The following is a 25,838-nucleotide window of genomic DNA, read 5'->3' as shown; positions in this document are numbered from 1 at the left end:
GACCAGTTGGCTTGCCCTGGCCATGTGGCTTACATGGGCATGTGGGCTCTGTCTGAATGAGCTAAGTTTGTTCTCCCCTTAGCAGTAGGAATTTTGGCCAGTGAGCGGACACTGGGGTTCCCTGACCAGAAGAAGCAAACTCATGCATGCAGGGCCACATTCCCTACCCTGCCTTTGGCAGATAACATGAGGATGAGAGTTAGCTAAGTGAAGGACAACTCATGGTGTAGCCGAACAGAACGCCTGTCTCCTCACGTTACTTTTGAAAACACTGTGCAGGCCAAAAAAAATGGCCAGACCAAGAGCATCTGCAAACCATATTTCAGCCTCCTTGGCTGCTAGTTTGTGACCAATGTGAGAAAAGAACTTTAGCTGCATGTCACTGAGAATTATTTTTGCCTGGTAAAATCTTCAATGACCTCCTGAACCCAGCTTAAAGGACATCTCTGTGATCCTCTCTGACTCCCTCATTGGGCCAAATGAATACTCCTGTGATCCTTTAGTATCTCTCTTATATGCCAGGGTTACAGAGATAAATGAGAAAAAAAATCTCTGCCCTTGAGGAGCAACTAGTCCAGTGTGGGGGGCTGGGTGGGTTGGGAGACCAGATAGAGACTCTATATGCAAATGTGCAAAGACTCAGAGTTTTTGGAGGGAGGCTCCCTCTGTGTGAGTGTGCAGAAGCTGAGGAAGGCAAGCTTCTGGTAAGAGGGAGTGGCTTGGCCAGATACTGGAGGAAGAAAGCAAAGTAGATGCAGCTGAGATAGTTTTTCCTAGCCGGCCTTTCCAAGCCTGGGGAAGCGCCCCCTCACCTCACCCCCACCCCAGCAGACCCTTGGAGTTTCGACTGTGGATGGCCTGCTCTGGCCCTGGTGAATGGCAATGTGACTGGCGTATAAGGAATGGGGGTGGGGTGTTGCTGGGAGTGGCAGGAAACAGTGGATCATTTGGGGCAGCAGGGACCATGCTAGGGATGTTGGTCTTTACCCCAGAGGTGGTATGAGCCAGCTGAGGCTTGGAGCAGAGGATTGATGCATCTGACCTTGGCTTTGGAAGGCCCACACGGGAGTCTGTGTGTGTGAGATGGACAGGAAGGGCAAGAGGCTGATAACAGGGAGGCTAGCCTAGGAGCTGAATCCCCAGTGCCTAGGCTTGTTCACTCTGTACCTGCTGAACCAGTGAGTGATTAGGTAAGATGGAATGTGTGGAGCTACTGCTTCTACTGTTCGTAGGGAATTCCATTTGCTCTGCCATGGCAGGCGAGCGGGTGGGGGATGGGCAGTGGTGGCTTTCACAGGCATCCACTTGGGTGCCTCATAGGCATCTCAAACTTGCCATGTTGAAAGCCATAGTCCTGACTATTCCCCTCCAAGCCTGCTGCTCCTGCAGTTTCCTCATCCCAACCAGTGGCATCCCCAACTTTCTAATTCTACAGAACTCAGACCTAGAAGTCATTCTTGACTCCCCTCTTTTTCTCATATTCCACTACTCCATTAGCATTATCATGTGGTTTTCACCTCCATAATATCCAGAATCAAGCCACTTGTTACCACCTTCATGGTCCATCCCACCATCATCTCTCCCCTGGATATTTGCAACAGCTTCCAATGAGGTCTCCCTATTATATCAAATTATTACACCTTGGATCCACTACAGTCTGCTCCCATCACAGCAATCAGAGTGATCCTGATGAAACATGAGTCAGATCCTGTCCTGCCCCTGCCTTGAACCCTCCAATGGCTATTTCAGACCAAAAACCAAAGTCTTTACAGTGGCCCACAAAGCCCTTTATGATCTGCCCCCGCCCCCATGACCTGTCCTAACAGATGATCACTGTCCCTCATCCCTCTCACTCTGTTCCAGCCACTGGCCTCCTTGCTGTTCCCCGAACAGCTTCAGGGACTTTGCATTTGCTGTTCTCCCTGGCTAGATATCTTTATGGTTTACTCCCTCACTTCATTCAGATCTCAGCTCAAAGGTCACCTTCTTAATGAAGCCTTCTTTGACCAACCTGTTCTAAAACAGCACCCCAGCTCTGCTGGTCCCCTGACCCCCCCTACTGTTTCATTTTTCTCCAAACCAGACATCGCTTTCTAACTTACTACACTTCTACTCATTTATTTTATTTGTTATCTATCTCCCTCCACCAGAATGTAAACCTCATGAGAATGGGAATTTTTGTCTATTTTTGCCCATGCTGTATTCCTAGCACTTGGAAGAGTGCCTGGCATATAGTAGGCATTGACTAAGGACTAGCTGAATAAACAGGTAGACTGTGGGGACCAGTGAAATTGCCCTGGGTCATTTCTGGGCCATATGATCTGGGATTCTCAGCGGCAGATTGTAAATGGGAAACCAAGATCCCACCGGACTGTAGGAGTTAGCAGGTCTAGCTGGAGTGACCTTGGGCAAGTCCCTTCTGCTCATTGGTCCTCAGTTTGCTCATTTATAAGGTAGGAGATAGGATGTGATGATCTGTAAGGGGCAAGGTGAAAGCCTGGCCAACTGGGCTTGCCATTCAGGCCCCATGGGCATGAGAGCAGAGGTCCTCAACCCTGCCATCCTCTTTTTCTTCCCTGACCTCCTCCAATATGCCATCTTATTTTCAACCCATATGGATTAAAGCACCATGTATTAGCTGTTCAGACAATGATCAGAGGAGGGAAATGGCTGCCCCTCAGCTGCATTCAACCAAGCCAGCTGGACTCTATGAAGTGTGCCTGGCTCTGGTTCAAAGGCCTGGTGCAGGGCAGAAGTCTATCAAAGACCAGCACCCCACTTTCCAGAGCAAAAACTTCTACCACACCTACTACCTAGGTGGGTCCATCTCTGGAACAATCCCATCTTCCCTCCCAAACCAAACTCTTCTACCTAGTCTAGTTGGGGCCTAGCATTTTTCAAGCATTTCTCACTCAAAGTCTTAGTTCTTACAATGACAATGCAAAGCAGGCATTCTGAGACCCATTTTTTTCAGAGAACACTGGGTCTTGGAGGGGATAAGGAGTTTGCCCAAGGTCTCACACCCCTTCTCTGTCTGCAAGACTCACTTGGAAATCTGCTGACCAAGGTCTGGGAGACTCATTTGTGTGGTTGTTGCTGTGAAAGAGTCAGAAGGGAGGATACTCGGTTCTTCCTTCTGCTCCATCTAGGCCACAGGTGGAGCCCAAGGGACAGAAAACAAGCCAGCCCAGATGGAAGTCATCACTCTCCCACCAGCTCCCTGAGGGTTGAGCAGAAGGAAGGCGCCTTCCCCGCCTAGCCCTGCCAGGAATTTGGGTGTCCTGAGACTGAGACCAGTGAGCAATGGGGGTGGTGTGTGTGTGTGTGGGGGGGATACTCCATGTGATAAACTACTTTCCTTTCTCATTCCAAAGATCAGAGAGCACTTGGTGAGCTGTGCTTTGTTTCAATGGAAACAAAACAAGAAAATCTCAGTGGAGGTTGGCCAAATTTTCCTTTGTCCTCTAAGGCTGAAAGGCTAAATGGGAGCACTAGGCTAGAGATGGGGGGGAGGCGGGGGAGAGCAGGGCCCCTATAAGGGCAACAGATCAGTAGAAGGGGGACCAGGACGGATTCTAGCAAAATATATATATATATATGTGTGTGTGTGTGTGTGTGTGTGTGTGTGTGATGTGTGAAATTCAGAGTGCTTCTCTTGGAACTGGAAATATATATATATAAAGAGTGAAGTTTGTGCTGGCTGGAAGGCCTTGCAGTCCCCTTCATGCAGCCTTACTCCACATGAGTCAGCTAAATCCAGGTAGTCTCCAGCAAGGGGCTGCAGCAGGACCCTGGAGACATAGCACAGCTAGTACTCTCCTGGCCCAAGAAGCACCAAAGGCACCTCTGGGCTCAGTACTTTCCATTCAGCCTCAGAGCCCCCAGCCCAGTCTTTCCTGCCCCTACAACATACCATGCTCCCACCCAGAATAATAGGAACTTGAGATTGTCAAAGTTATCCAAAGTTTGTCAGGCACTTCCCTATATCAGCTCTTCAGGAGACAGGGTAGCTTATTGGTTAAGAATGCAGTCTCAGGGGCACCTGGGTGGCTCAGTGGTTGAGCATCTGCCTTTGGCTCAGGTTGTGATCCCGGGGTCCTGGGATCGAGCCCTTCATCGGACTCCCTGCTCAATGGGGGGCCCGTTTCTCCCTCTGCCTCACCCCAGCTTGTGCTCTCTCTCAAATAAATAAATAAATAAAATCTTTTTAAAAAATGGGAATAGTCACAAGATCTACATCTTTGCGTTGTTTTTAAATTAAATGAGCTAGGGACACCTGGGTGGCTCGGTGGTTAGGTATCTGCCTTCGGGTCAGGGTGTGATCCCAGAGTCCCGAGATCGAGTCCTGCGTCGGGCTCCCTGCGTGGAGCCTGCTTCTCCCTCTGCCTGTGTCTCTATTTGTCTCTCATGAATAAATAGATAAATCTTTTTAAAAATCAAATGAATTAATATTTAAATTCCCAAGCAAAAGATTTTCGTCTTATATTACTGCCATATTCCTCAGGCCTAAACCGTGCCTGGCACCTAGTAGAGACTCAGCGACTATTGATTATATATAAAGTGCTTAGAATGGGAACTGGTCCTTGGCAAGTGCGACACTGCTGGTTGTTGTTATTCACACTCTCACAACAGTTCCAAGAGGGGCACTCAGAATTTCACACATGGCAGTTTTCTTCTTCTATGTAAGGTTCAAGTTCTGAGTCAAGGCAACAGATTAAAAATCAAGGGAGGGGATCCCTGGGTGGTTCAGTGGTTTGGCGCCTGCCTTCGGCCCAGGGTGTGATCCTGGGGTCCTGGGATCGAGTCCCACATCAGGCTCCCTGCATGGAGCCTGCTTCTTCCTCTGCCTGTGTCTCTGCCCCCTGCCCCAAGTCTCTCATAGGTAAATAAATAAAATCTTTAAAAAAAATCAAGGGAGACAGTTTGGGCCACGGAGAGTCATGAATGCAGTTCTCAGATCTGAGCAATAGTATCCACCCTCCCATTCATTCATTCATTCATTCATTCCCCTGTCCATTACACAAATATTGCCCCAATGGTCTTATAGGCCAGGCCCTGGGCTGCAAGCTGGGGGGATATGGATGACGAGACAGATAAGGCTTCTGCATTTGAGGAGCTGAGATTCTAGTGGAAGGAGACAGGCCAAAGCAAGTCAATATTTAGATATTTTCAAATAGTAATAAATGCTGTGGAAAAAAATAATGTAGTATGAGCTAGAGAATAGCTGAGGGGTACATGTTGTGGGGCTAAGTGACATAGCAGCTCTTCTGGGGGGTCTTGGTCTCAGATCAAGGGCCCTTGCCTTGAGTTGGTCTTCAATGTCTTACATCACTTCATCCTGCAAGCATTTTTGTGCTGTTTGCCCAAGGCAGGGGTCCACTGCCAAGTATAGCTCCCAAGGGGTCTGTACATGGGGGTCTGGGTGTGAGGGGCTGGAGAGAAGGGGCTGTGTTCATGTACTGCCAAGTAGGAAGCTTCTGGCTTCGGTTGTCCTCTGGCAAAGCTGTTAGTTACACTGGGTGAAATGATGGTAGCGGCCTGGAAGCTTCCCTGAGGTCCTTCTGCACTCTCAGGGAGGAGGCAGCTGGCTAGCGTTCCCATGCCTCACGCTGGTTCATGGTGTCACCTTCACCTGCTCAAACACCAGCCAGGCACTATCTCATGCCATCATAATTCTAGTCACACTTGAGTGTCCTTAATTCATTACATGTTTGGGCATCTCCAGAGCCCAGGACAGAATTGTCACCTAATGAATGCTTAGCAAATAAAAGAATAAATGGGTGACTATTTTTCCTCTTCTTCATCTGCCTGGCTCATTCCCCTTCACGCATCAAGACGCAGTTCATACATCATCTTATCTCCTTGCTTACCTTACTTTAATTAACTGTTAAACAAAAAATGTTAAACTGTATACACCTAAGGGGCTCTTGCACATCCTTTACTTCCTCTTTGAAGCCTTTCTTGACCTCCCTAGGCATGGTCGGTCCCTCCCATCTGAGAGCTCCAGCACATTCTATTCCCCAACCATAGCCTTGATCACTCTAGGAGTATTGTCTGCCTCTGTTGTGTCATATCCCTGCCTATAATTTTCTCAGTGGCAAGGACTGTTTTGGTCATCTCCACATCCCCAGCACTAGCCCCTAGAGGGCGCTCAATAAATATTTGTGGAATTAATGGGGAAAAAAACCTCCAAACAATGAATGAATTGTCAATGTTGTTTAGAGTGTCCTAGATAGTGGTGTGGAGCTGGAACTGGCTTGTTGTGGCTCGTGGGAGCCAATTGTTAAATATTTAGGAACTTTGTTGAGTCAATGGTTAAACACAGCCATCATTAAAAATTAAAATATATGAGACAACAGAAGACAAACTGAAATTGAGGGACTTTTTTTTATCAAATAAATGACCAACTCAATGCAATATAGGATCCTAGAACAGAAAAAAAGGCTTTAGGAAAAGACTTGTGAAATTCAAATAAATTTTGTACTTTAGTTAATAATGTACCAAGGTTAATTTCTCTGTTTTGAAAAATGTCTTGTAATTATGTAGGATGTCACCATAAGGGGAAGCTGGGTGAAGGGTATGGGGACCTCTCTGTACTGCCCTTGCAACTCTTCTGTAAGTCTCAAATCATCTCAAATTATTAAGCAAAAATGTTAAATTATATAAACCTCCAGCTAAATGAATTATTTTGAAAAGAATAATAAATATTATTTGGACTCAGATAATTCATTTACTTTGATTCTTCCCAATTAGTTTACTTCCTAATTAGTTTACCATGATCTATGACCTTTGGCTGATTCATCTCCATTACATCTGAATGATATGCATCTTTGCCCTCTCCGTGTTTGGTAATGTCACATAAGGTAGCTTAAAATAGGTCATAGTGAAAGTATTTATATCATGGAAATTTGAGAATGCTGCAAATCAGGGTTTGGATTCTTGTTTTGTTCACTGTACTCTAGACTTCAGAAAGTGATGGTGAAGATATTAATAATGTACTTTTTAAAGTATAATAATATTGTTTTTAACACACTTTTAAGTTGTGTGTAAAAGTAAGTGTGTGTTACTTTGTGAATAATACACACCAAAAATGAGGAAGTATGCTTCCAGTATGTGGAAACTATTATCTGATTCAGCAAAAAAGTTTTTCAAATCGTTGATGAATTTGTCCAGTTCCAACACTGCTTCATTGTTTTCCTTCTTACTCATTAACATAAATGAAAATATCAACTACCATTCATGTAGGAACTACACTTGGTCTTCTATTGTAACTGTAGTTTGGCAATGGATATAAGAATTCAGCAAAATCAATGAAAGCATTATGTGAAAATCAATCGGCTATATGGAATTTGCAATAAAGAGTGTTATACATTTCATTGTTATTCATAAATTCTATGCTGCATGTTCTTATATAGTAAATAAATAAATAGGCATTCTTTTTTGAGAGCTAGTTGCTAACCATTTACCAAAACACCATTAGTCCCAAATATTAATCAGTGTTTCTGCAAATGCACTGATTGGAAAGAAAAGAACATTGCCGGCACCTTCTCTGTGCAAGGCTGCTGTGTTCTCTGTTCATCATCTCAGTTGCTTTTCATCTCAACTATGTGAAGTGCAAATATTATGACACCATTTATGAAGATATTGAGGCTCAGAGAGGTCAAATGACTGGACTAAGGTCAAGTCATTGGCCTATAGGAGAGCCAGGATTAAGCCAAGTCCTACATCCATCTGAATCCAAAGCTCATTGTATTAGTTTCCTATTGCTGTTGTAACATGCTACCTCAAATTTAGTGGCTTAAAGCAACACAAATTTCTTATCTTACCGTTCTGGAGGTCACAACTCTGAAATGGGTGTCATTGGACTAAAATCAAGGTGTTGGCAGGGCTGCATTCTTTCTGGAGGTTCAAGGGAGAAATCTGCTTCCTTGCCCTTCTCAGCTTCTAGACACTGCCTGCAGGGCTTGGCTTTTGTCTCCTCCCATCTTCAAAACCAGTGGTGGCCATATAATGTTTGTCCTTCTCCGATTGACTTATTTCACTCAGCGTAATACCCTCCAGTTCCATCCACATTGAAGCAAATGGTGGGTATTTGTCATTTCTAATGGCTGAGTAATATTCCATTGTATACATAGACCACAGAACATGAAGACTCCTAACTCTGGGAAACGAACTAGGGGTGGTGGAAGGGGAGGAGGGCGGGGGGTGGGGGTGAATGGGTGACAGGCACTGAGGGGGGCACTTGACGGGATGAGCACTGGGTGTTATTCTGTATGTTGGCAAATTGAACACCAAGAGAAAATAAATTTATTATTAAAAAAACAAAAACAAAAACAAAACCAGTGGTGGCTGGTCGAGTCTTTCTCACGTCCCAGTCCTCTGACCCTGCTTTGGCATCACATCTCCTTAGCTAACTCTGCTTGTCTTACCTCCCTTTTATAAAGACCCTTATACATTGTTTGTGACATTGAGCCCACATGGAAAGTGCAGGTTACTCTCCTCATCTCAAGGTCAGCTGATAAGCAACTTCAATTGCATCTGCAAACCCTTTTTTCCAAACTTTGCCACTTAACAAAACATATTCATAGGTTCTGGGGATTTAGGACATGGACGACTTTGGGGAGCCATAGTTCTGCCTACCATACTTGTGCTTTCTCCATGACACTTACCTACCTTGTTTCTTGTTCTAGAGGTTGCATGATCCGCGCAAGACTGACATTGTTCTCCCTGACACCTGCATGCCACATATCCTGTGTGCTCCACTTTGGGGTTAAGATACCTTCTTTCCTTCAGTTAATCCCTCCAGCCTGCCAGAGAGCTCTGGGGTGGGGGGATGGCTTCTAGTCCCCGGGGCTTTTAATCCTGGACATATATTTTTCCTGTGCTTTTACTGAGGTCTCACTTTCTGGCCATCACCCAGGATCACACCTTATATATTTGTTCATCTCCCAGTTTTTTACATTACTGTATTCTAGAAAAGTCCATGGACTTACCTAAAATGTTCCTTTTCTATGCCCGCTGATGAAGCATCCGTCTATCTGTGTTTTTTTTTTAATTTTTTAAAATTTATTTGTGATAGTCGCAGAGAGAGAAAGAGAATGAGGCAGAGACACAGGCAGAGGGAGAAGCAGGCTCCATGCACCGGGAGCCCGACGTGGGATTCGATCCTGGGTCTCCAGGATCGCGCCCTGAGCCAAAGGCAGGCGCCAAACCGCTGCGCCACCCAGGGATCCCTATCTGTGTTTAATATTGCTCTCTGACAGGCTTTCCAGAATCAGACTCTAAGAAGTCATCCCTTACCTTCCCTAGTTTACTCCACCCTGAGATCTCAGACAAGAAACCTCCTCCACATTGACACCAGCCAATGGCCAGGAGCTGTCCCCCCTCCCCACTCCTGAAGCCTTTATAACAGCCAGAAGCATGTTGCCTCCGAGTTAGACCACAACCTTCTTATCTCCACCTCTCCATCCTTGACAAAAACTTTGGCCCCTCCCTTCTGCCTATCAGGTTCACACCCACTTGTGGCCCTGTCTAAATCCTGGCCACCTTGAGGAAAAATTTCCAGATTATACCATCCCAAGGGGCTCTTCTCCTCGTCTGAGCACCTACAGAACTTATTGTGGGTAACACTTATTTTGACACTTTATAAGCTACCATTATGGAGAGGCCTCAAACTTGTGGCTGGTGGGCTGAGTAGCACCCACGGGTATGTTTCATCTGTTTGATCTGCACATGGTTTGCTACTGGGCATGGAGCCCAAAGTGGGGCTTGAACTCACAACCCTGAGATCAGGACCTGAGCTGAGATCAAGAGTCAGATGCTTAAGTGACTGAGCCATCCAGACACCTCAGGTGGTTTGTTACTTAAAAATTATTTGCTAACATGGCAATCGGTAATATTTCCATACAATCTGGATTTCTGGCTACTTTGAAAAATAGAAAAGTCTGGTAATACTGGCTCTGCATTCCCACTGGATGGTAATTAGCTGGATTGGGGTGGTGGCTTCCCCTTTAGATGGAGTATGTGCTGTCTAGCTCACCACAGTACCCCCCACACACACACACACACATACACATATTCCTATTATTGCATTTAGTCTAGCCTCCTTCACTCATCTATAGTACTTGAGTGGCTCCTAAAGGCATTCTGAAATATACCATGCCTGCACAAATGTCCAGCTATATCACAGTCTCTTGGAGGAAAGAAACTTTATTTACTTATGTTGCGTTTCTTTTTTTTATCATTTTCTTTTTCATCATGATAAATGTATTCTTTAATCCTCATCATCTATTCCCACATTCCCCCCCCAACCTCCCCTCTGGTAACCATCAGTTTATTCTCTATAGTTGAGTCTGTTTCTTGGTTCGTCTCTCTTTCTCTCTTTTTTCCCTTTACTCATTTGTTTTATTTCTTAAATTCCAAATATGAGTGAGATCATATTTGTCTCCCTCTGACTGACTTATTTCACTTGGCATAATACCCTCTAATTCCATCCATGTCATTGCAAATGGCAAGATCTCATTCTTTTTATGGCTGAGTAATATTCCATTGCATATATATACCACATCTTCTTTATCCATTCATCAATCAATGGACACTTGGGCTGCTTTCATCATTTTGCTAGTGTAAATAATGCTACAGTAAACATCAGGATGCATGTATCTCTTTGGATTAGTGTTTGTGCATTTTTTGGGTAAATACCCAGTAGTGCAATTACTAAATTGTAGGATAGTTCCAGTTTTAACATTTTAAGGAATCTCCACATTGTTTTTCACAGTGGATGCTCCAGTTGGAATACACACCAACAGTGCACGAGGGTTCCTCTTTCTCTACATCCTTGCCAACACTAATTGTTCCTGTGTTGTTGATTTTAGCCATTCTGACAGGTGTGAGGTGATATCTCATTGTAGTTTTGATTTGCATTTCCTTGATGATGAGTGATGTTAAGCATCTTTTCATGTGTCTGTTAGCCATCTGGATGTCTTCTTTGGAGAAATGTCTGTTCATGTCTTCTGTCCATTTTTAAATTGGATTATTTGATTTTGGGGGGGTATTGAGTTGTGTCAGTTCTTTATATGTTTTGGATACTAACCCTTTATCGGCTATGGGACTTGCAAATATCTCCTCCCATTCCATAGGTTGTCTTTTAGTTTTGTTGATTCTTTCCCTCTCTGTGCAGAAACTTTTTATTTTAATGTAGTCCCAATAGTTTATTTTTGCTTTTATTTCCCTTGCCTCAGGAGACATATCTAGAAAAATTTTACTATGGCCAATGCCAGAGAGATTACTGCCTGTTGCCTCTTCAAGAATTTTTATGGTTTCAGGTCTCACATTTAGGTCTTTAATCCATTTTGAGATTATTTTTTGTGTATGATGAAAAAAGGTGGTCTAGTTTTATTCTTTTGCATATATCCTGTGACTTTACTGAATTTTCATATCAGTTCTAGTAGTTTTTTGGTGGAATCTTTAGGGTTTTCTATATAGAGTATTATGTCATTTGCAAATATGAGAGTTTTACTTCTTTCTTATCAATTTGGATGTCTTTCATTTCTTTGTGTTGTCTGATTACTGTGGCTAATACTTCCAGTACTTTGTTGAAAAAAGTGGTGAGAGTGGAAATCCCTGTCTTGTTCTTGACCTTGGGGGAAAAGCTCTCAGTTTTTCACCATTGAATATGATGTTGGCTGTGGGTTTTTCATATAAGGCCTTTATCATGTTGAGGCATGCTCCCTCTAAACTTACTTTGTTGGGGCACCTGGGTAGCTCAGCAGTTGAGTGTCTGCCTTTGGCTCAGGTCATGATCCCAGGGGTCCTGGGATTGAGTCTCACAATGGGTCCCACAACGGGCTCCTGCGAGGGGTCTGCTTCTCCCTCTGCCTATGTCTCTGCCTCTCTCTGTGTCTCTCATGAATAAATTAATAAAAATCTTAAAAAACATAAAATAAATATACTTTGTTGAAGGTTTTTATCATGAATCACCATTGTGCTTTGTCAGATGCTTTCTCTGCATCTATTAAAATGATTGTATGGTTCCCATCTTTTCTCTTATTGATGCAATGTATCATGTTGATTATTTTGTGAATATTGAACCACTCTTGAAACCCAGAATAAATCCCACTTAATCATGGTGAATGATTTTTTTAACGTATTGTTTGATTCGGTTTGTTGATATTTTGTTGAGGAGTTTTGCATCCATGTTCATGAGAGATATTGGCTTGTATTTGTCTTTTTATTGCGATGTCTTTATCTGGTTTTGGTATCAGGATGGTACTGGCCACATAGGAATGATCTTGGAAGTTTTCCTTCCTCTTGTATTTTTTGGAATATTTTGAGAAGAATAGATATTCACTCTTCTATAAATGTTTGGTAGAATTCACCTGTGAAACCATCTATCTGGTCCTGGACTTTGGTTTGTTGGAAGTTTTTGGATTACTGATTCAATTTCATTGCTGGAAATTGATCTGTTCAAAATTTCTGTTTCTTCCTGCTTTAGTTTTGGTAGGTTATAGGTTGCTAGGAATTTATTAATTTCTCCTAAGATGTCCAGTTTGTTGGCATATAGGCTTTTTCATAATATTCTGTTACAATTGTTTCTATTTCGTGGTGTTGGTTGTTATTTTTCCTCTTTCTTTTTTTTAAAGATGTTATTTATTTATTTTTTAAGATTTTTTTATTTATTTATTCATAGAGACACAGAGAGAGAGAGAGAGAGAGAGAGAGGCAGAGACACAGGCAGAGGGAGAAGCAGGCTCCATGCAGAGAGCCTGACATGGGACTCGATCCTAGGTCTCCAGGATCACACCCTGGGCTGCAGGCGGCGCTAAACCGCTGCCCCACCGGGGCTGCCCAAAGATGTTATTTATTTATTCATGAAAGACACAGAAAGAGAGAGAGGCAGAGACATAGGCAGAGGGAGGAGAAGCAGGCTCCATGCAGAGAACCTGATGTGGGACTCGATCCTGGGACTCCAGGACCACGCCCTGAGTGAAAGGCAGACACTGAACCCCTGAGCCACCAAGGCATCCCAATTTTTCCTCTTTCATCAGTGATTTTGTTTATTTGGGTCTTCTCTCTCTCTCTCTCTCTCTCTCTCTCTCTCTCTCTCTCCCTCGCCTTGCTTGTTGTGCCCAAGATTGCGAATCCGAGAAACCACCAAGGAGCCGACACCGATGCAAGCGCCCGAGGGTTTATCTGCAAGCTGGAGCTTGGGTCCAAGTATATCCGACACAGCGGAGCAGGGACTTGGACCCCGAAGTGGGTTACAGCTGGGTTTTTTATGGTCTGGTCTAGGGGATTTTCAAAGGGGTGGATGAATTTCTCAAGTTCTGTTTACATTCTGATATGGGGCTTTCAAGGGCATTGAGCTCTGTTCTCATTCTAATATGGGACTTTCTACCACGGGAGTGGGCTCTGTTATCTTTCTGATATGGGATTCCCTGCCGAGGACATTCTGCAGTTTTTCCTGTAAAGTTCAGCTCTTATTCACAGGGTCCTAGGATGGCTGTACTTGTGCTAATGCTAAACTTGAGGTAGAATGGCCTTAATTTTTCTCGGCCTCCACATTGCTCACTTAGAAATTTTGTTGATCTTTTTAGAGAACTGGCTCCTGGTTTCACTGATCTGGTTTTGTTTGTTTGTTTAGTTACTATATCATTTATTTCTATTCTAATCTTGAATATGAATTTTTGAATTTATTTTGTTTTTCTCATGCTGCTCCGTACATAGTAGATGCTTGGTAAATATTGAGAGAACAAAGAATTTCCTGAAAGAGTGGTCACCCTATAGATGTTCTAGAATTAGTAAAAATTTGCTTTTACTCTAAGGTAAAGCTTTGTAAATGTAACATTTGTTGAAGAAGTACCATGTACCTGACTGTTAGATGCCTCACAACAACAGAGAAGGAAATTAGGGTTCAGAGAACCTTATTCAGTAAGGCTGAATTCAGTAATTCAGTAGGGCTAGAGATGTAGATCTGATAGTTTCAGGGGTAAGGGCCAATATTTATTGTCCGATGAGGAGGGTTTCCTAAACATCAATGTTGGAAGCAGAGAGGAGCTGCCCTGCGGCCCTTTGGTAACGTTTGTCCACAAACTCTAAGAGTTATTTTGTTTGGAGAGAGATCAAGCATTTGTTAAATGCCCTTTCCATCCTGAGCATTTATTAAATAACTCTACGCTTAATCTTGGACTATCAGGAATTCGGAGCATCTGGGGAAACCCACTGAAAAGGTGAAGGAAGTACAGATAGACTGAGCCTAATAGTTTATGGGATTTGGAACCCATTTGGTGAGTCACATTCAATTGAGAGAAGTGTCTACTGATTCACTTGCCCCTATGTACTCAGAGGTTGTGCTATTCCCTCATGCCATCACTGGTGGTACTCATGTGTGGTGCAGGATGGGAAAGCATAGAGAAATAATGTGTGTTTAATGGCAGTGCAACAAACTGAAAGGACTGTGAGAATACCAAAAAGTCCCACTGGGACAGAAATCTGGTGTCGTGTGTTGCTGAACAGCTGCAGGAAAATTTGCCTGGACCTTTGGGTGCAGAGGTTGGTTTGTCAGACCTTGGTTCTGAGTAACTTTGAGAGCAAAGGGATCACATAGAAGACAGATACGATGCATCCAGAAGCTTGACTCTGGAGCCTTTGTCTGCCTTCTCTGCCACCCTGTCCCCTCCAGTCACTACCAGTTCCAACCAAGACTAGGAGAAGAGGGAAGCAGGAAGGCCTCAGCACCACCAGGTTCCTTCATGGGCCTTGTTTGGGTCTGCCAAAATGCTCAGGTTCAGGGGCATCTGGGTGGCTCAGTTAAATGTCTGCCTTTAGCTCAGGTCATGATCTCAAGGATCCTAGGATCGAGCCCCACATCCTGAGCATCCCTGCTCAGCAGAGAGCCTGCTCCTACCTCTACCCCTCCCCTCTGCTCAGGGTCTCTCTTTCTCTATCTTAAATAAAAAATAAATTTTTTTTAAAATGCTCAGGTTCAGCTGGGTGGGCTGGAACTCTGGGAAAGAAGAAGCTCTTGGACCAGTCCTAAAGGAGGCAAGACAGGGCAGGGGAAGGTAGGGGAGGCAGGGAAGAGAATCAGCTAAAGACACATATAGGGAGCTTTTATCCTGCAGACTCTATAGGAAGCATGGAATCTATAACCTTGGGATCCCCTAGAGCTGGGTTCAAGTGTGGCCTTAGGCAAGTCACTTAATCTCTCCAAGCCCAAGTTTACTTCTCTCAATGTGTGAGGAGTCAGGAGGCAATGTTTGTATGGGGCCTGGCCCATATTTCAAGAGATGGGAGCTGTGAGCTCTATAATGATGCAACCAAGCAATAAACTATCAAATTGGTTATTATTTGTTGTGAGTTTACCATGGGACAGATGCTGTGCTAAGCCATTTAAATCCATTATCTCCTTAATCCTTAAAGGAAAGATAAAGAAATTGAATTACAAGAGCAGAAGAGTGACTCGTCAGAGGTCATCCAGCTGGTAAATGGCAGAACCAATGTGTGCTCCATAGAGAGCAGTTCCAGAGCTGACACTTCTCACCAGACCGCCTGCCAAGCATTAACTCCACTTCATACATGGGGGAAACTCTAGGTTTAGAAAGCACTAGTGTCAGGGACAGAGCTCAGGGCTTTATATTTCTGGCTCTGCTGTGTAACATGCTGTGCAACCTTGGGCTAGTTACTCAACCCCTCTGAGCTTCAGTTTCCGGATTTGAAAAATGTCCGAGTCCAAAGCTTCTGGCAGCCTGAACAGTGAGAAAAAGTATCCTGTGGGAGAAGGTGGAGAGGAGGGAGCCCAGAATTTCCCGGAGACAACAGATGAACAGACATGGGTATAACAAGAAGCAGAGGCTGATCTAGAACAGAAACTTGCCAGAGTGAATGCGCCCAGCTCGTACTACCCATTTAGGGCTGGCCTGAGAGAATCCAGATGACCAAGTGGGCAGGAGTATGTATGACCACTCTGTTGGCACCCCCATACAGTGAGCTGCTGTTGCCACCTAGGGGACAGGCGGTGACCAGGAGCCCAGGCTGCTGCTGTGGCTGAGCAGTACTGCACATTCCCCATCTCCTGCTGGTTTCCGGAGTGGAAAGGGGCAGTGAAGGCTTGCTCTAGGAGTGGGGAAGAGAGTGAGGAAAAGAAGCTGAGAGCTGCCTCTGGTTGGGGAGTTATAAATAAATCCATCTGGAAGTGTTTGGGGATGTGGGAGCCTGAGGCCGGCCCCTGCAATTCAGGCCATGTGGCACATATTTCCAATTGCACCAGAACCTCCCCCCCCCACACCCGCCCCGGAGTCCCAAGAGACTGTCTGATTGGGCCTGTCTGCTCTGGCCCTGAGCTGGGCAGGAACCCTTCAGGCCCCAACCCTGCTTCCAGCTCCCGCCCAAGCCCTCCTCTCCTCCCAGCCCAGCTCCAGCAGGATATCTTGAAAGTGTTTTAGGAAGGTTCACGTGCTACTCAAGTGTTGCCTAAAGGAATGAGTGAATTTTCAATTCAGCATTTAACTGGTAATTCATTCCCCTTACTAGGAAGGAGCCCTGTGGTGGGTTATGGAAGATGAGGCATTCTTAACTTTTGGCCTCCCATCTCGAGATCCTCTGTACCCTACTCAGTGGAGGCCAGCCAAGGTGCAAAGGCACTGCCAAGGTCTTGTTAGTCTTTCTGTCCCCAGCATCAACAGTAGCCCTTGGTAGGTGTTGGTTGTATGAAGGGGTGAGTCAATTTATTAATTTAACAAACACTGCACACCCTCATGCACCGTGCACTCTGCTACATGCTGGGAACAGAGAAAGAACAAAACAGACACAGTCCCCGCTTTTGTTGAGTTCGGTCACAGTGTTTCTCAGTGAGATTACTCTTAGCACTTGGAATAAGACCAGTCTTTGCAGTGTGGGGCACTCCTGGGTCGTTGCAGAATATTTCACATCCCAATTCCTGGCCCTAAATGCCACCGGTACCCTGGAGTCACTGTGACTACCTTAAATGTCCCTACACATTTCCAAATACTTCCAGGGGTTGGAAGGACCCACCTCTGGTTAAAGGCCACTGCTCAGGAACTGGATCCTGAGCAAGTGAGGGAAGGTCATCCCCAAGGTATGAACGTGCTGAGTCCTCTAAGGCCACATATAAATTGGTGGCTTAGAACTGGGAAGCCATGTTTGCCCTACAAAGATATAGAATGCTTCTTCAGTTGGTGAGTTAGGCCCCTGAAGCCCGGAACTTAGCTGAGGTGCATGGTTCTCCCAAGCTGGGTTACAGCTGAAGTGCAGGCACCATGCTGGCAGTTTTAAACATGCTAATGAGTTGGGTTCCTTGGAAACGTCCAGAGAGCAGCCAGAATCTGGTCCCAGGGCCAGATGACAGGTCAGATCTCAAGATACTGGATTGGGGATAAATCCACATTGAGGTGGAAGTTGGAGTAGAGCCTCAGGATCCATTAAAATGGTCAAAGGAGAAGGTACTGGGGAAAGGTAAAGATCGAATCCAGGATAAAGGCCAGAGCCAGGGAAGTAGGGCCTAGTGGTATCTCTTCTCAGCCCCCTCATTTCCATTGCCATGGCCACTACCCCAGTTCAGGGTCCCAGACTGTGCCGGGACCAGGACCATTGCAGAAGCCTCCTACCTGGCCTCCATTCTTCTGGTCTCTGCCTTCCAGAATTGTCTTCTTAAAACACAGTGTTCATCATGTGCCTTCCCAACAGTCACCAGGCCCAATGTCTCTGGCCTTGCATCCTAACCCCCTGCAGAGTGGCATCCCATCAACCTGGCACCCTCTTGGCAAGCCAGCTCCAGATGCTCCTTCCCGGGCTCATTGTTGCTCATCTGCTAGATCTTACTGTCGGCCACACAAAGCCCCAAACACACACTGCCCTTCTCATCTCCATGCCACCTTTACCCCTGGGATGCTTTTTGACCTCCTCCATTTGGAAGAAAACACCCAGGCTTCAAGAGCAGTCCAGGTCTCCCCTCTTGGTGAAGCTTGCCCTATCCTCAGAGGCAAGCAGATGCTTTCCCACCTCTGCATTTTCTCCATTACCCCTGGGATGCTTTTTGACCTCCTCCATTTGGAAGAAAACACCCAGGCTTCAAGAGCAGTCCAGGTCTCTCCTCTTGGTGAAGCTTGCCCTGTCCTCAGAGGCAAGCAGATGCTTTCCCACCTCTGCATTTTCTCCATACCTCTTCATATACTGTGGGGCTGTCTGTCTCTGCCACTAGATTAGGAGTTCTCTGAGGGCAGCAGTCATGTCTTGTTTGGCTTTGTAACCTTACCCAGCTCACTGTGAATGATTGGGAAAGCAGACCTGGGGATGACTGGTATGACAGGCCAAGGAGGAAGTGGAATGGTTTCCTCCAGGCCTAACCATGGCTCTACCTTAAGCCACTTTTACGGGCTCTCTCCTCATAAACACTGTCTTTGGATGAGGGTTAATGAAAGAGCTAGGGCAGCAAAGGAAAAAGATGAAGAGCCAAGGCCAAGGCCAGGCAGACAGAGCAGCATGGAGTAGGCAGGAGAGACTGAGAGGATGAAAGAAGAGACAGGGAAGCAAAGGTCTGCATTAACAACTTGCATCTATAACGGATTCACATAACCTGGAATGGCATAAGAAATATTTGGGATTCCGCAAATGAAAGCAGCTGCTTTAGGCAGGTCAGCCGAATGTACAGTTAATTAAGAGGCATTAGTGCCTTCGGTGCCAAGCTGTGCATGGAACCATGTCCTGCTGGGATAAAATGCCAGCTGCCCAGGATGCCCATTTAGTAAAGATCAGAAAACAGCATCGGCATGAAAGAACCTGAGAATTCCTCAGAGAGCTCTTCTGAAGGGACCAGGGGGCCACTGGAACCATGTAGTTGCCCCGCACCACGGACCTAGAATTTGCCAAAGAAAAGTGGGCATGAGAAGAAAACCAGTATGTTGCAAGCAGCTAGTATCCCACAGGCCATGCCAGACACATTTTACACACTCATTTTTATCCCTAAAACAGCTCTGAGGTGGGTGTCATTCCCCTATTTTACAGATTAGAAAATTGAAGTCCTAGGAGAGGTAAAAATTTTACCCAAGGGAAGGAACACAGCTTGAAAGTCTTAGATCCAGGATTCCAATGCAGGTTGTCCCTTCCCCAGTTGGCAGCTGTTTGCTCCCCAGTCTTGCTGACTTTGGCCGTGGGGCTGATCTCTTTGGATTGATTTCTTTGAACATAAACAAAATACCATCAGTTTTTCCTGGCTCTGGAATGAGCTTTCAGAATCATGTGCTGTTCTCTAGTTTCCAGCTGGGTGCCTTTGCTGGGGGTTCACTAATATGAAGCAACAGGCCTTATCCTGGGAATCAACACTATGCACCCAAAGATACCAGGGTGCTTTTGTTCCTAGGAGGTGCTTCAGGCCGGGGGGCTTTTGGCCCAATGGGCCAAGTTTTCTGTTTTCTTCCTCCTCTCCCCACAATGATCTGCCTATAGTTGATGATTGACTGCTTTCCCCGGACACATGTAAAATTCCTTATCACAATTGTGGTACCTTTGAGATGTTGGCCACACTGTGTTCTGACTGCCCCTGGAGCCTATCCCTGTCTGCTCAGTTCATGATGAATGTGATCTGTCTGCTGACAGTCTGTGAGTGATGGTGAGCAGAGGACAGGTGGTGTGGACAGTGTTTCCCAGAATTCTGATGTGACATAGCTAGGTCAGCTCGCAGAGGGGCAGATGGAGGTAGAGTGGTTGGAGCAGATCAGGGGCAAAATGGCACCCAGTATGACCCCTACAGAGTTGTGGGGTAGGTTGGTTAGAAAATCCATGGCAATAGTTTTCTGGAGTCAGGGACAGTCTGGAGACCTCTGGGCTTGGCCTTCGGCCTAGAGTTTTGTGTCCCACCTACGAGGTAGGGAATCATTATGCTGTGTGCAGGGTCTATGTCTGAAATCTCATCGATGAATAACAGAATTTTTGGTGACGCACAATGATAAGCAGGGTAACAAGTCTCTGTTCTTGAGTTTGGGCTTTTGCTCTGGTCATGTTACTGAAAAGGATCCCTCTGCACCACCTTCAAAATTTATTTGAAATCCAAGCACTTCTCACCACCTCCATTGCTACCATTGCTACCATCCTAATATAAGCCATCCTCCCGTCTTGCCTGTCACCAGTCTCCTAAAGTGATACTATTAAAGCATAGTTTGAATATGTCAATCTTTTACTCAGCATCCTCCAACTGCTCCCCATCTCACTCATAGTAAAAGCTAAAGTCTTTATGGTAGCCTGGAAGAGCCTCACAATCTGCCCCCCACCCTATGTCCTTGCCATTATCTTCAACAAATTTCTCTGTCACCTCCTCCATTCCAGCCATACTTGTCTCCTGATCATTCTTTAAGCCTTCCAGGCACGTTTGTGCTTTGTACTTGTTTTTCCTTCTGCCTAGAATGTTTTTTCCCAGAGTGTCCATCAGGATCCTGGGAGAGAGTGGTTTTGGGTACTAGGAAAAGGGTGCTGTATGGAGAAGGCCACCTGAAAGGAGCTGTCTTTGGTAGAGGGATGTGGCCAACCCATGATGAACCTGCACAGAGGGAGCTGATGAAAAATCTCAACTTCTTTTTCTTTCTGATCTCCTTGCAGGTGCCTCCCATTGGTTAAACCTAACCCGAAACCAGAGGGCAAGGGAACCTGTTGATGCAGTCCATACAGGTCAGCCTACCAGGGCACAAAGCTGGGTGGAGAAGGGTGGAGAAAATCTGGTGGAGGAAATGGAAGGTATCCAGAACCACTGGATACTTTTGCAGATGACTCTCTTACTTCCTTGAAATCTCCACCAAAACATTACCTTCTCAATGAGGCCTTCTCTGGCCACCATGTCTAAAATTTCAACCCTCAACACCCAACACCTTATATCCTTCCATGCTATGTTCTTTTTTTTTTCATGACACTTAATACCACCTAACATCTAATTTATTTTTCTTGCTTACCATCTGCTCCCTCACTAGAATAAGAGCCCCTTGAGGGCAGGGACTTTGTTTTATTCACTGCTAAGTATCAGTGTCTAGAATACCACCTGGCACATAGAAAGTGCTCCATAAATATATGGTGAATCCTGCTGTGAGTCTGCTCTCAGCCAGGCACAGCTGGGTGTAGGTATCCAATTGTTGCTCATGCCTGCTGCTCTCAGTTTCTTCCAAAGAGGCTCAACTGCTGCCATGTTTTTAGGTCACAGGGTAGGGTGGTGTTTGCTACCCCCAGGGCTGACACTTGCATGACAGTTTGTTGACCTGAACCTTATGGAAACCACTGTTGGATTGATTAGCATAGGCTGGGTTTTGTGTGTTTTTTAAATTGTCAACAGCAGTGGGTAGATTCATGGTTGTGGGCACATTGGCCCTTCCGGTTGGTATCTCCATACTTCAAAGGTAGTAGGGGTGAGCCTGTTTCCAAGCCAGGTAAGCTCAGGAGCCACTTCCTTGAGGCTCAAGGGCCAGGAGTCGTGAGCTGGGCAGTCTGGCCACACTGGTAGTGAAGGCAGGACGGGTCGGTTCAGCACATTGCAAAACTGGTTTGGATTCCAAGAGCACTGTAGCTGTGTCCAGGATAATGTTTTCACTATACAGGTAGCATATGAATATATTCTGATTGTGAAAAAAAAAAACAAAGCAATCCAGCTATAGTTAAAAATCCTCTTCCATCCCCAATTCTGTTCTCCAGAGGAAACCACTGTTATCAGTGTAGAGTGCCCTCTTCCAAATCTTTTTCTATGTATACAGAGTGTGATTGTGTGTGAATATCAAAGATAAATGCTAGTAAACCATAGATACTGATTGGTAACTTACTTGTTTTCACTTAGCAATATATCTTGCCATGTTAGGACACATGGATCTAATACATTCTTTTTAAATTAAATTGTGAGATAATTGAAGATTCACATGCAGTTTAAGAAATAATACAGAGATTTCCCATATACCCTTCACCCAAGTTTTCCTCAATGATGACCACCTACATAACTGTAGTGCAATATAGCAAGCAGGACGACAACATTGGTACAGTCAAGATACAGATTTCCAGGGTGCCTGGGTGGCTCAGTGGTTAAGTGTCTGCCTTTGGCTTAAGTCGTGATCCCGGGGTCCTGGAATCGAGTCCCACATTGGGCTCCCTGCAGGGAGTCTGCTTCTCCCTCTGCCTATGTCTCTGCCTCTCTCTGTGTGTCTCTCATGAATAAATAAATAAATAAATAAATAAATAAATAAATAAATAAAAGATTTTTTTAAAAGATACAAAAGATTTCCATCATCACAAGGATCCTTTAAGGTCCCCTTTCAGAGCTACACTCACTTTCCTCCCAGCCCCACCTCCTGCTTAACCTCTGACAGCCACTAATCTGTTCTCCATTTCTAAAATTAGGTCATTTTGATGATGTTGTATAAATAGAATCATACAGGATATAACCTTTAGGGATTGTTTGCTTTCTTTAGGCAGCTGAATTATCTGGAGATTCATCCAGGTTGTTATGTGTATCAACATTCTCTACCTTTCTATTGCTGAGTAGTTTTCCATGGCTTGGATATACTATGCATAGTTTATCCGTTTACCCATTGAAGGACATCTGGACTGTTGCTAATTTCTTGGCTACTATAAATAAAGCTTCTATGAATAGTCATAAGACAAGTTTTTTTTTAATTCTTTTTTTTATTTTTTTATTTTTTAATCTTTTTTTTAAATTTTTATTTATTTATGATAGTCACAGAGAGAGAGAGAGAGGCAGAGACACAGGCAGAGGGAGAAGCAGGCTCCATGCACCGGGAGCCCGATGTGGGATTCGATCCCGGGTCTCCAGGATTGCGCCCTGGGCCAAAGGCAGGCACCAAACCGCTGCGCCACCCAGGGATCCCCATAAGACAAGTTTTTATGTGGACAGTTTTCATTTCTCTGGAAGAAATGTCCAAAAATACAAGTGTGGGGTCACATGGTAGTTGCAAGTGTAGTTTTTAAAGTAATTTGCCAAACCATTTTACAAAATGGCCATATCATTTTACATTCCTATCAGCAATGTATGAGGGATCCAGTTTCTTGGCATCTTCACCAGAATTTGGTGTGATCACTATTTTTTTTTTAAATCTTAGCCATTCTGATAGGTGTGTGGTGATATCTTATCGTGGTTTTAACTTGGATGTCCCTGATGGCAAGTGACTGAACATTTCAGGTGCTTACTTGCCATCTATATATCCTTTTCAGTGAATTGACTGTTCATGTCATGTTTTGATTGTTAGGTAGAAGACCTAGCCCTAGCCCTATGTTGGCAAATTGAACTCCAATAAAAAAATAAATAAATAAAAAGAAGACCTAGCCATAGATTCCAATCATTTTCTTTTTCTAAAAATTTAGTTTTCCATCTAACATTTAAATTTCTGATGCATTTTCCAGCTTTATTGAGATATATTTGATATATGATGTTGTATAAGTTTAAGGTATATAATGTGGTGATCTGATACACATATGTATTGCAAAATGATCACCACAATAAGGTTAGTTTGTGAGGCGTTTTTTTAAAGATTTTATTTATTTATTCATGAGAGACACAGGGTGAGAGAGACAGAGACACAGGCAGAGGGAGAAGCAGGCTCCATGCAGGGAGCCCGATGTGGGAATCGATCCCGGGTCTCCAGGATCATGCCCCTGGCTGAAGGTGGCGCTAAACCACTGAGCCACCAGGGCTGCCCTGTGAGGCGTTTTAAGTTGATTTTTTTTAGAGAGCAAGAGAGAGAGTGTGTGTGTGCACACACACACGTGCACAAGCACGTGTGGGTAGTGGGGCTGAGGGAGAAGGAGAGAGAGAATCTTAAGCAGGCTCCATGTCTGGTGCAGAGCCTGACACAGGGCTGGATTGATCTCACAACCCTGAGATCATGACCTGAGCTTGAAATGAAAAGACAGAAGCCTAACCAACTGTGCCACCCAGGCCCCTTAAGTTGATTTTTTTAAAGGTATGGAACAAGTTACATTAGTTTCCCAAGACTACCATGACAAAGTCCCATAAACTCGATAGCTTAAAACAAGACAAATTTATTCGCTCATGGTTGTGGAGGCTAGAAGTCTAAAAGCAAAGTGTCAGTAGGGCCATGCTCTCTTTGGAGGCTCTAGGAGAAAATCCTTCCTTGCCTCTTCCAGCTTCTGCCAACAATCCTTGGCTTCCTTATCTCCACATCACTCCAACCTCTGCCTCCATCTTCATGTCAACTTCTCTGTGTCTATTTCTTTTTTTTTTTTTGAGTTTTTTTTTATTTTTATTTATTTTTATTTTTTTATTTTTTTTAATTTATTTTTTATTGGTGTTCAATTTACTAACATACAGAATAACCCCCAGTGCCCGTCACCCATTCACTCCCACCCCCCGCCCTCCTCCCCTTCTACCACCCCTAGTTCGTTTCCCAGAGTTAGCAGTCTTTACGTTCTGTCTCCCTTTCTGATATTTCCCACACATTTCTTCTCCCTTCTCTGTGTCTATTTCATAAGAATATTTGTCATTGGATTTAGGGCCCACTAGAATAATCCAAAATAATCTTCTCATCTCAAGATCCTGGACTGGACTTAATGACATCAGCAAAGACTAATTTTCCAAATAAGATAACATTTATAGGTTCCAGGGATAAGGATGTGGAAATATCTTTTGAAGTCTACTATTCAACTCACTACACAGGTCAAGGTTCAATGTTTTGCCTATGTACAGTAGCTCCAGCACTATTTGAAAAGGCCATCTTTCTTCCATTGAGTTACTTTTGCTACTTTGTTGAGAGTGAGTTGGGCATATTTGTGGAGGTATGTTTCTGGGTTCTCTACTCTGCTCCATTGAGCTATGTATCTATCCCCTGACCAGGACCATACAGCCTTTATTATCGTAACTACATAGTAAGTTTTGAAATTGGGTAGAGCGATGCCTCTCATTTTCTCCTTCTTTTGCAAAATTGGTTGGCTGTTCTAGCTCCATTGATTTTCTGTATAAATTTTAGAATGACCTTGTCTGTGTCTAAAATACCCTCCTGAAATTTTGATAGGAGTTTCACTAAATCTGTATAGAAGTTTGAGAGAGGATTGCCACCTTTACTATGTCTAGTCTTCTAATCCATGAACAACCTATATTTCTCAACTTATTTAGATCTTCCTTGAACTTTTTTTCACACGCATTTTGTAGTTTTTTTTGTAGCGCACAAGCCCTACACGTCTCGTTATATTTGCACTTCAGTATTTTGAGAAATTGTAAATGGTATTGTATTTTTAATTTTGGCATCCATTTGTTCATTGCTAGTGTATAGAAATACAATTTATTTGTCTATGCTTATCTTGTATCTCACAACCTCCCTGAACTTGCTTATTAGTGCTAGGAATTGTTTTGTAGCTCCTTGGGATTTTGTTCATACAACACCATGTCATCTCCAAACAGGGATAGTTTTATTTCTTCCTCTTCAATTTGCATGCCTTTCATTTCCTTTTCTTACCTGATTATACTGGCTAGACCTTCCAGCATGATGTTGAATTAGAATAGTGAAGGCAGACATCTGTTACAGAAAAAAAAAATCAACTCAGTACATTTGAAAATCAAATTGGCTTTCTCAGGTGATCCATGAATCATGCAGCATCCCACCTAGCAAATAGAGGGGAACTTTGAGGAGTTGCACAAAATGGAAGGTTTTTATAGGAAGGAAGGAGCATAGGACAAGAAGTTACTATCAAAAGAAAGGAAAAGATTGTTTTGGGCAAATTCACTGTACCTTAGGAGGGGAAGGGCAAGGACTCTTATTAAATGGATTACCTCATCTTCCTTTGTGGAATGGAGAACCCAGTGAGAAAATTACCCCATCAGAGCTGAT

The 25,838-nt window shown here is 44.3% G+C and overlaps 1 protein-coding gene across 6 annotated transcripts in view; it reads left to right on the top strand.

Moving 5' to 3' along the window:
- Positions 1-25,838, top strand: part of NHSL2 (NHS like 2) — a 254,608-nt gene that overhangs the window by 84,796 nt on the left and 143,974 nt on the right. For all 6 annotated transcript variants that reach the window (XR_013375216.1, XR_013375215.1, XM_077890220.1 and 3 more), the window contains exon 2: positions 20,608-20,676. Coding sequence is in view for 4 of the 6 variants with exons in the window: in XM_077890220.1 (XP_077746346.1) it covers positions 20,608-20,676 (69 nt within the window). In the remaining 2 variants the exon portion in view is untranslated. The remainder of the gene's footprint in view (positions 1-20,607; positions 20,677-25,838) is intronic.

Source organism: Canis aureus, chromosome X, assembly GCF_053574225.1.
Source record: "Canis aureus isolate CA01 chromosome X, VMU_Caureus_v.1.0, whole genome shotgun sequence".
In the NCBI taxonomy this organism is placed as follows: domain Eukaryota; kingdom Metazoa; phylum Chordata; class Mammalia; order Carnivora; family Canidae; genus Canis; species Canis aureus.
This window is presented reverse-complemented; position numbering and strand designations above follow the sequence as displayed.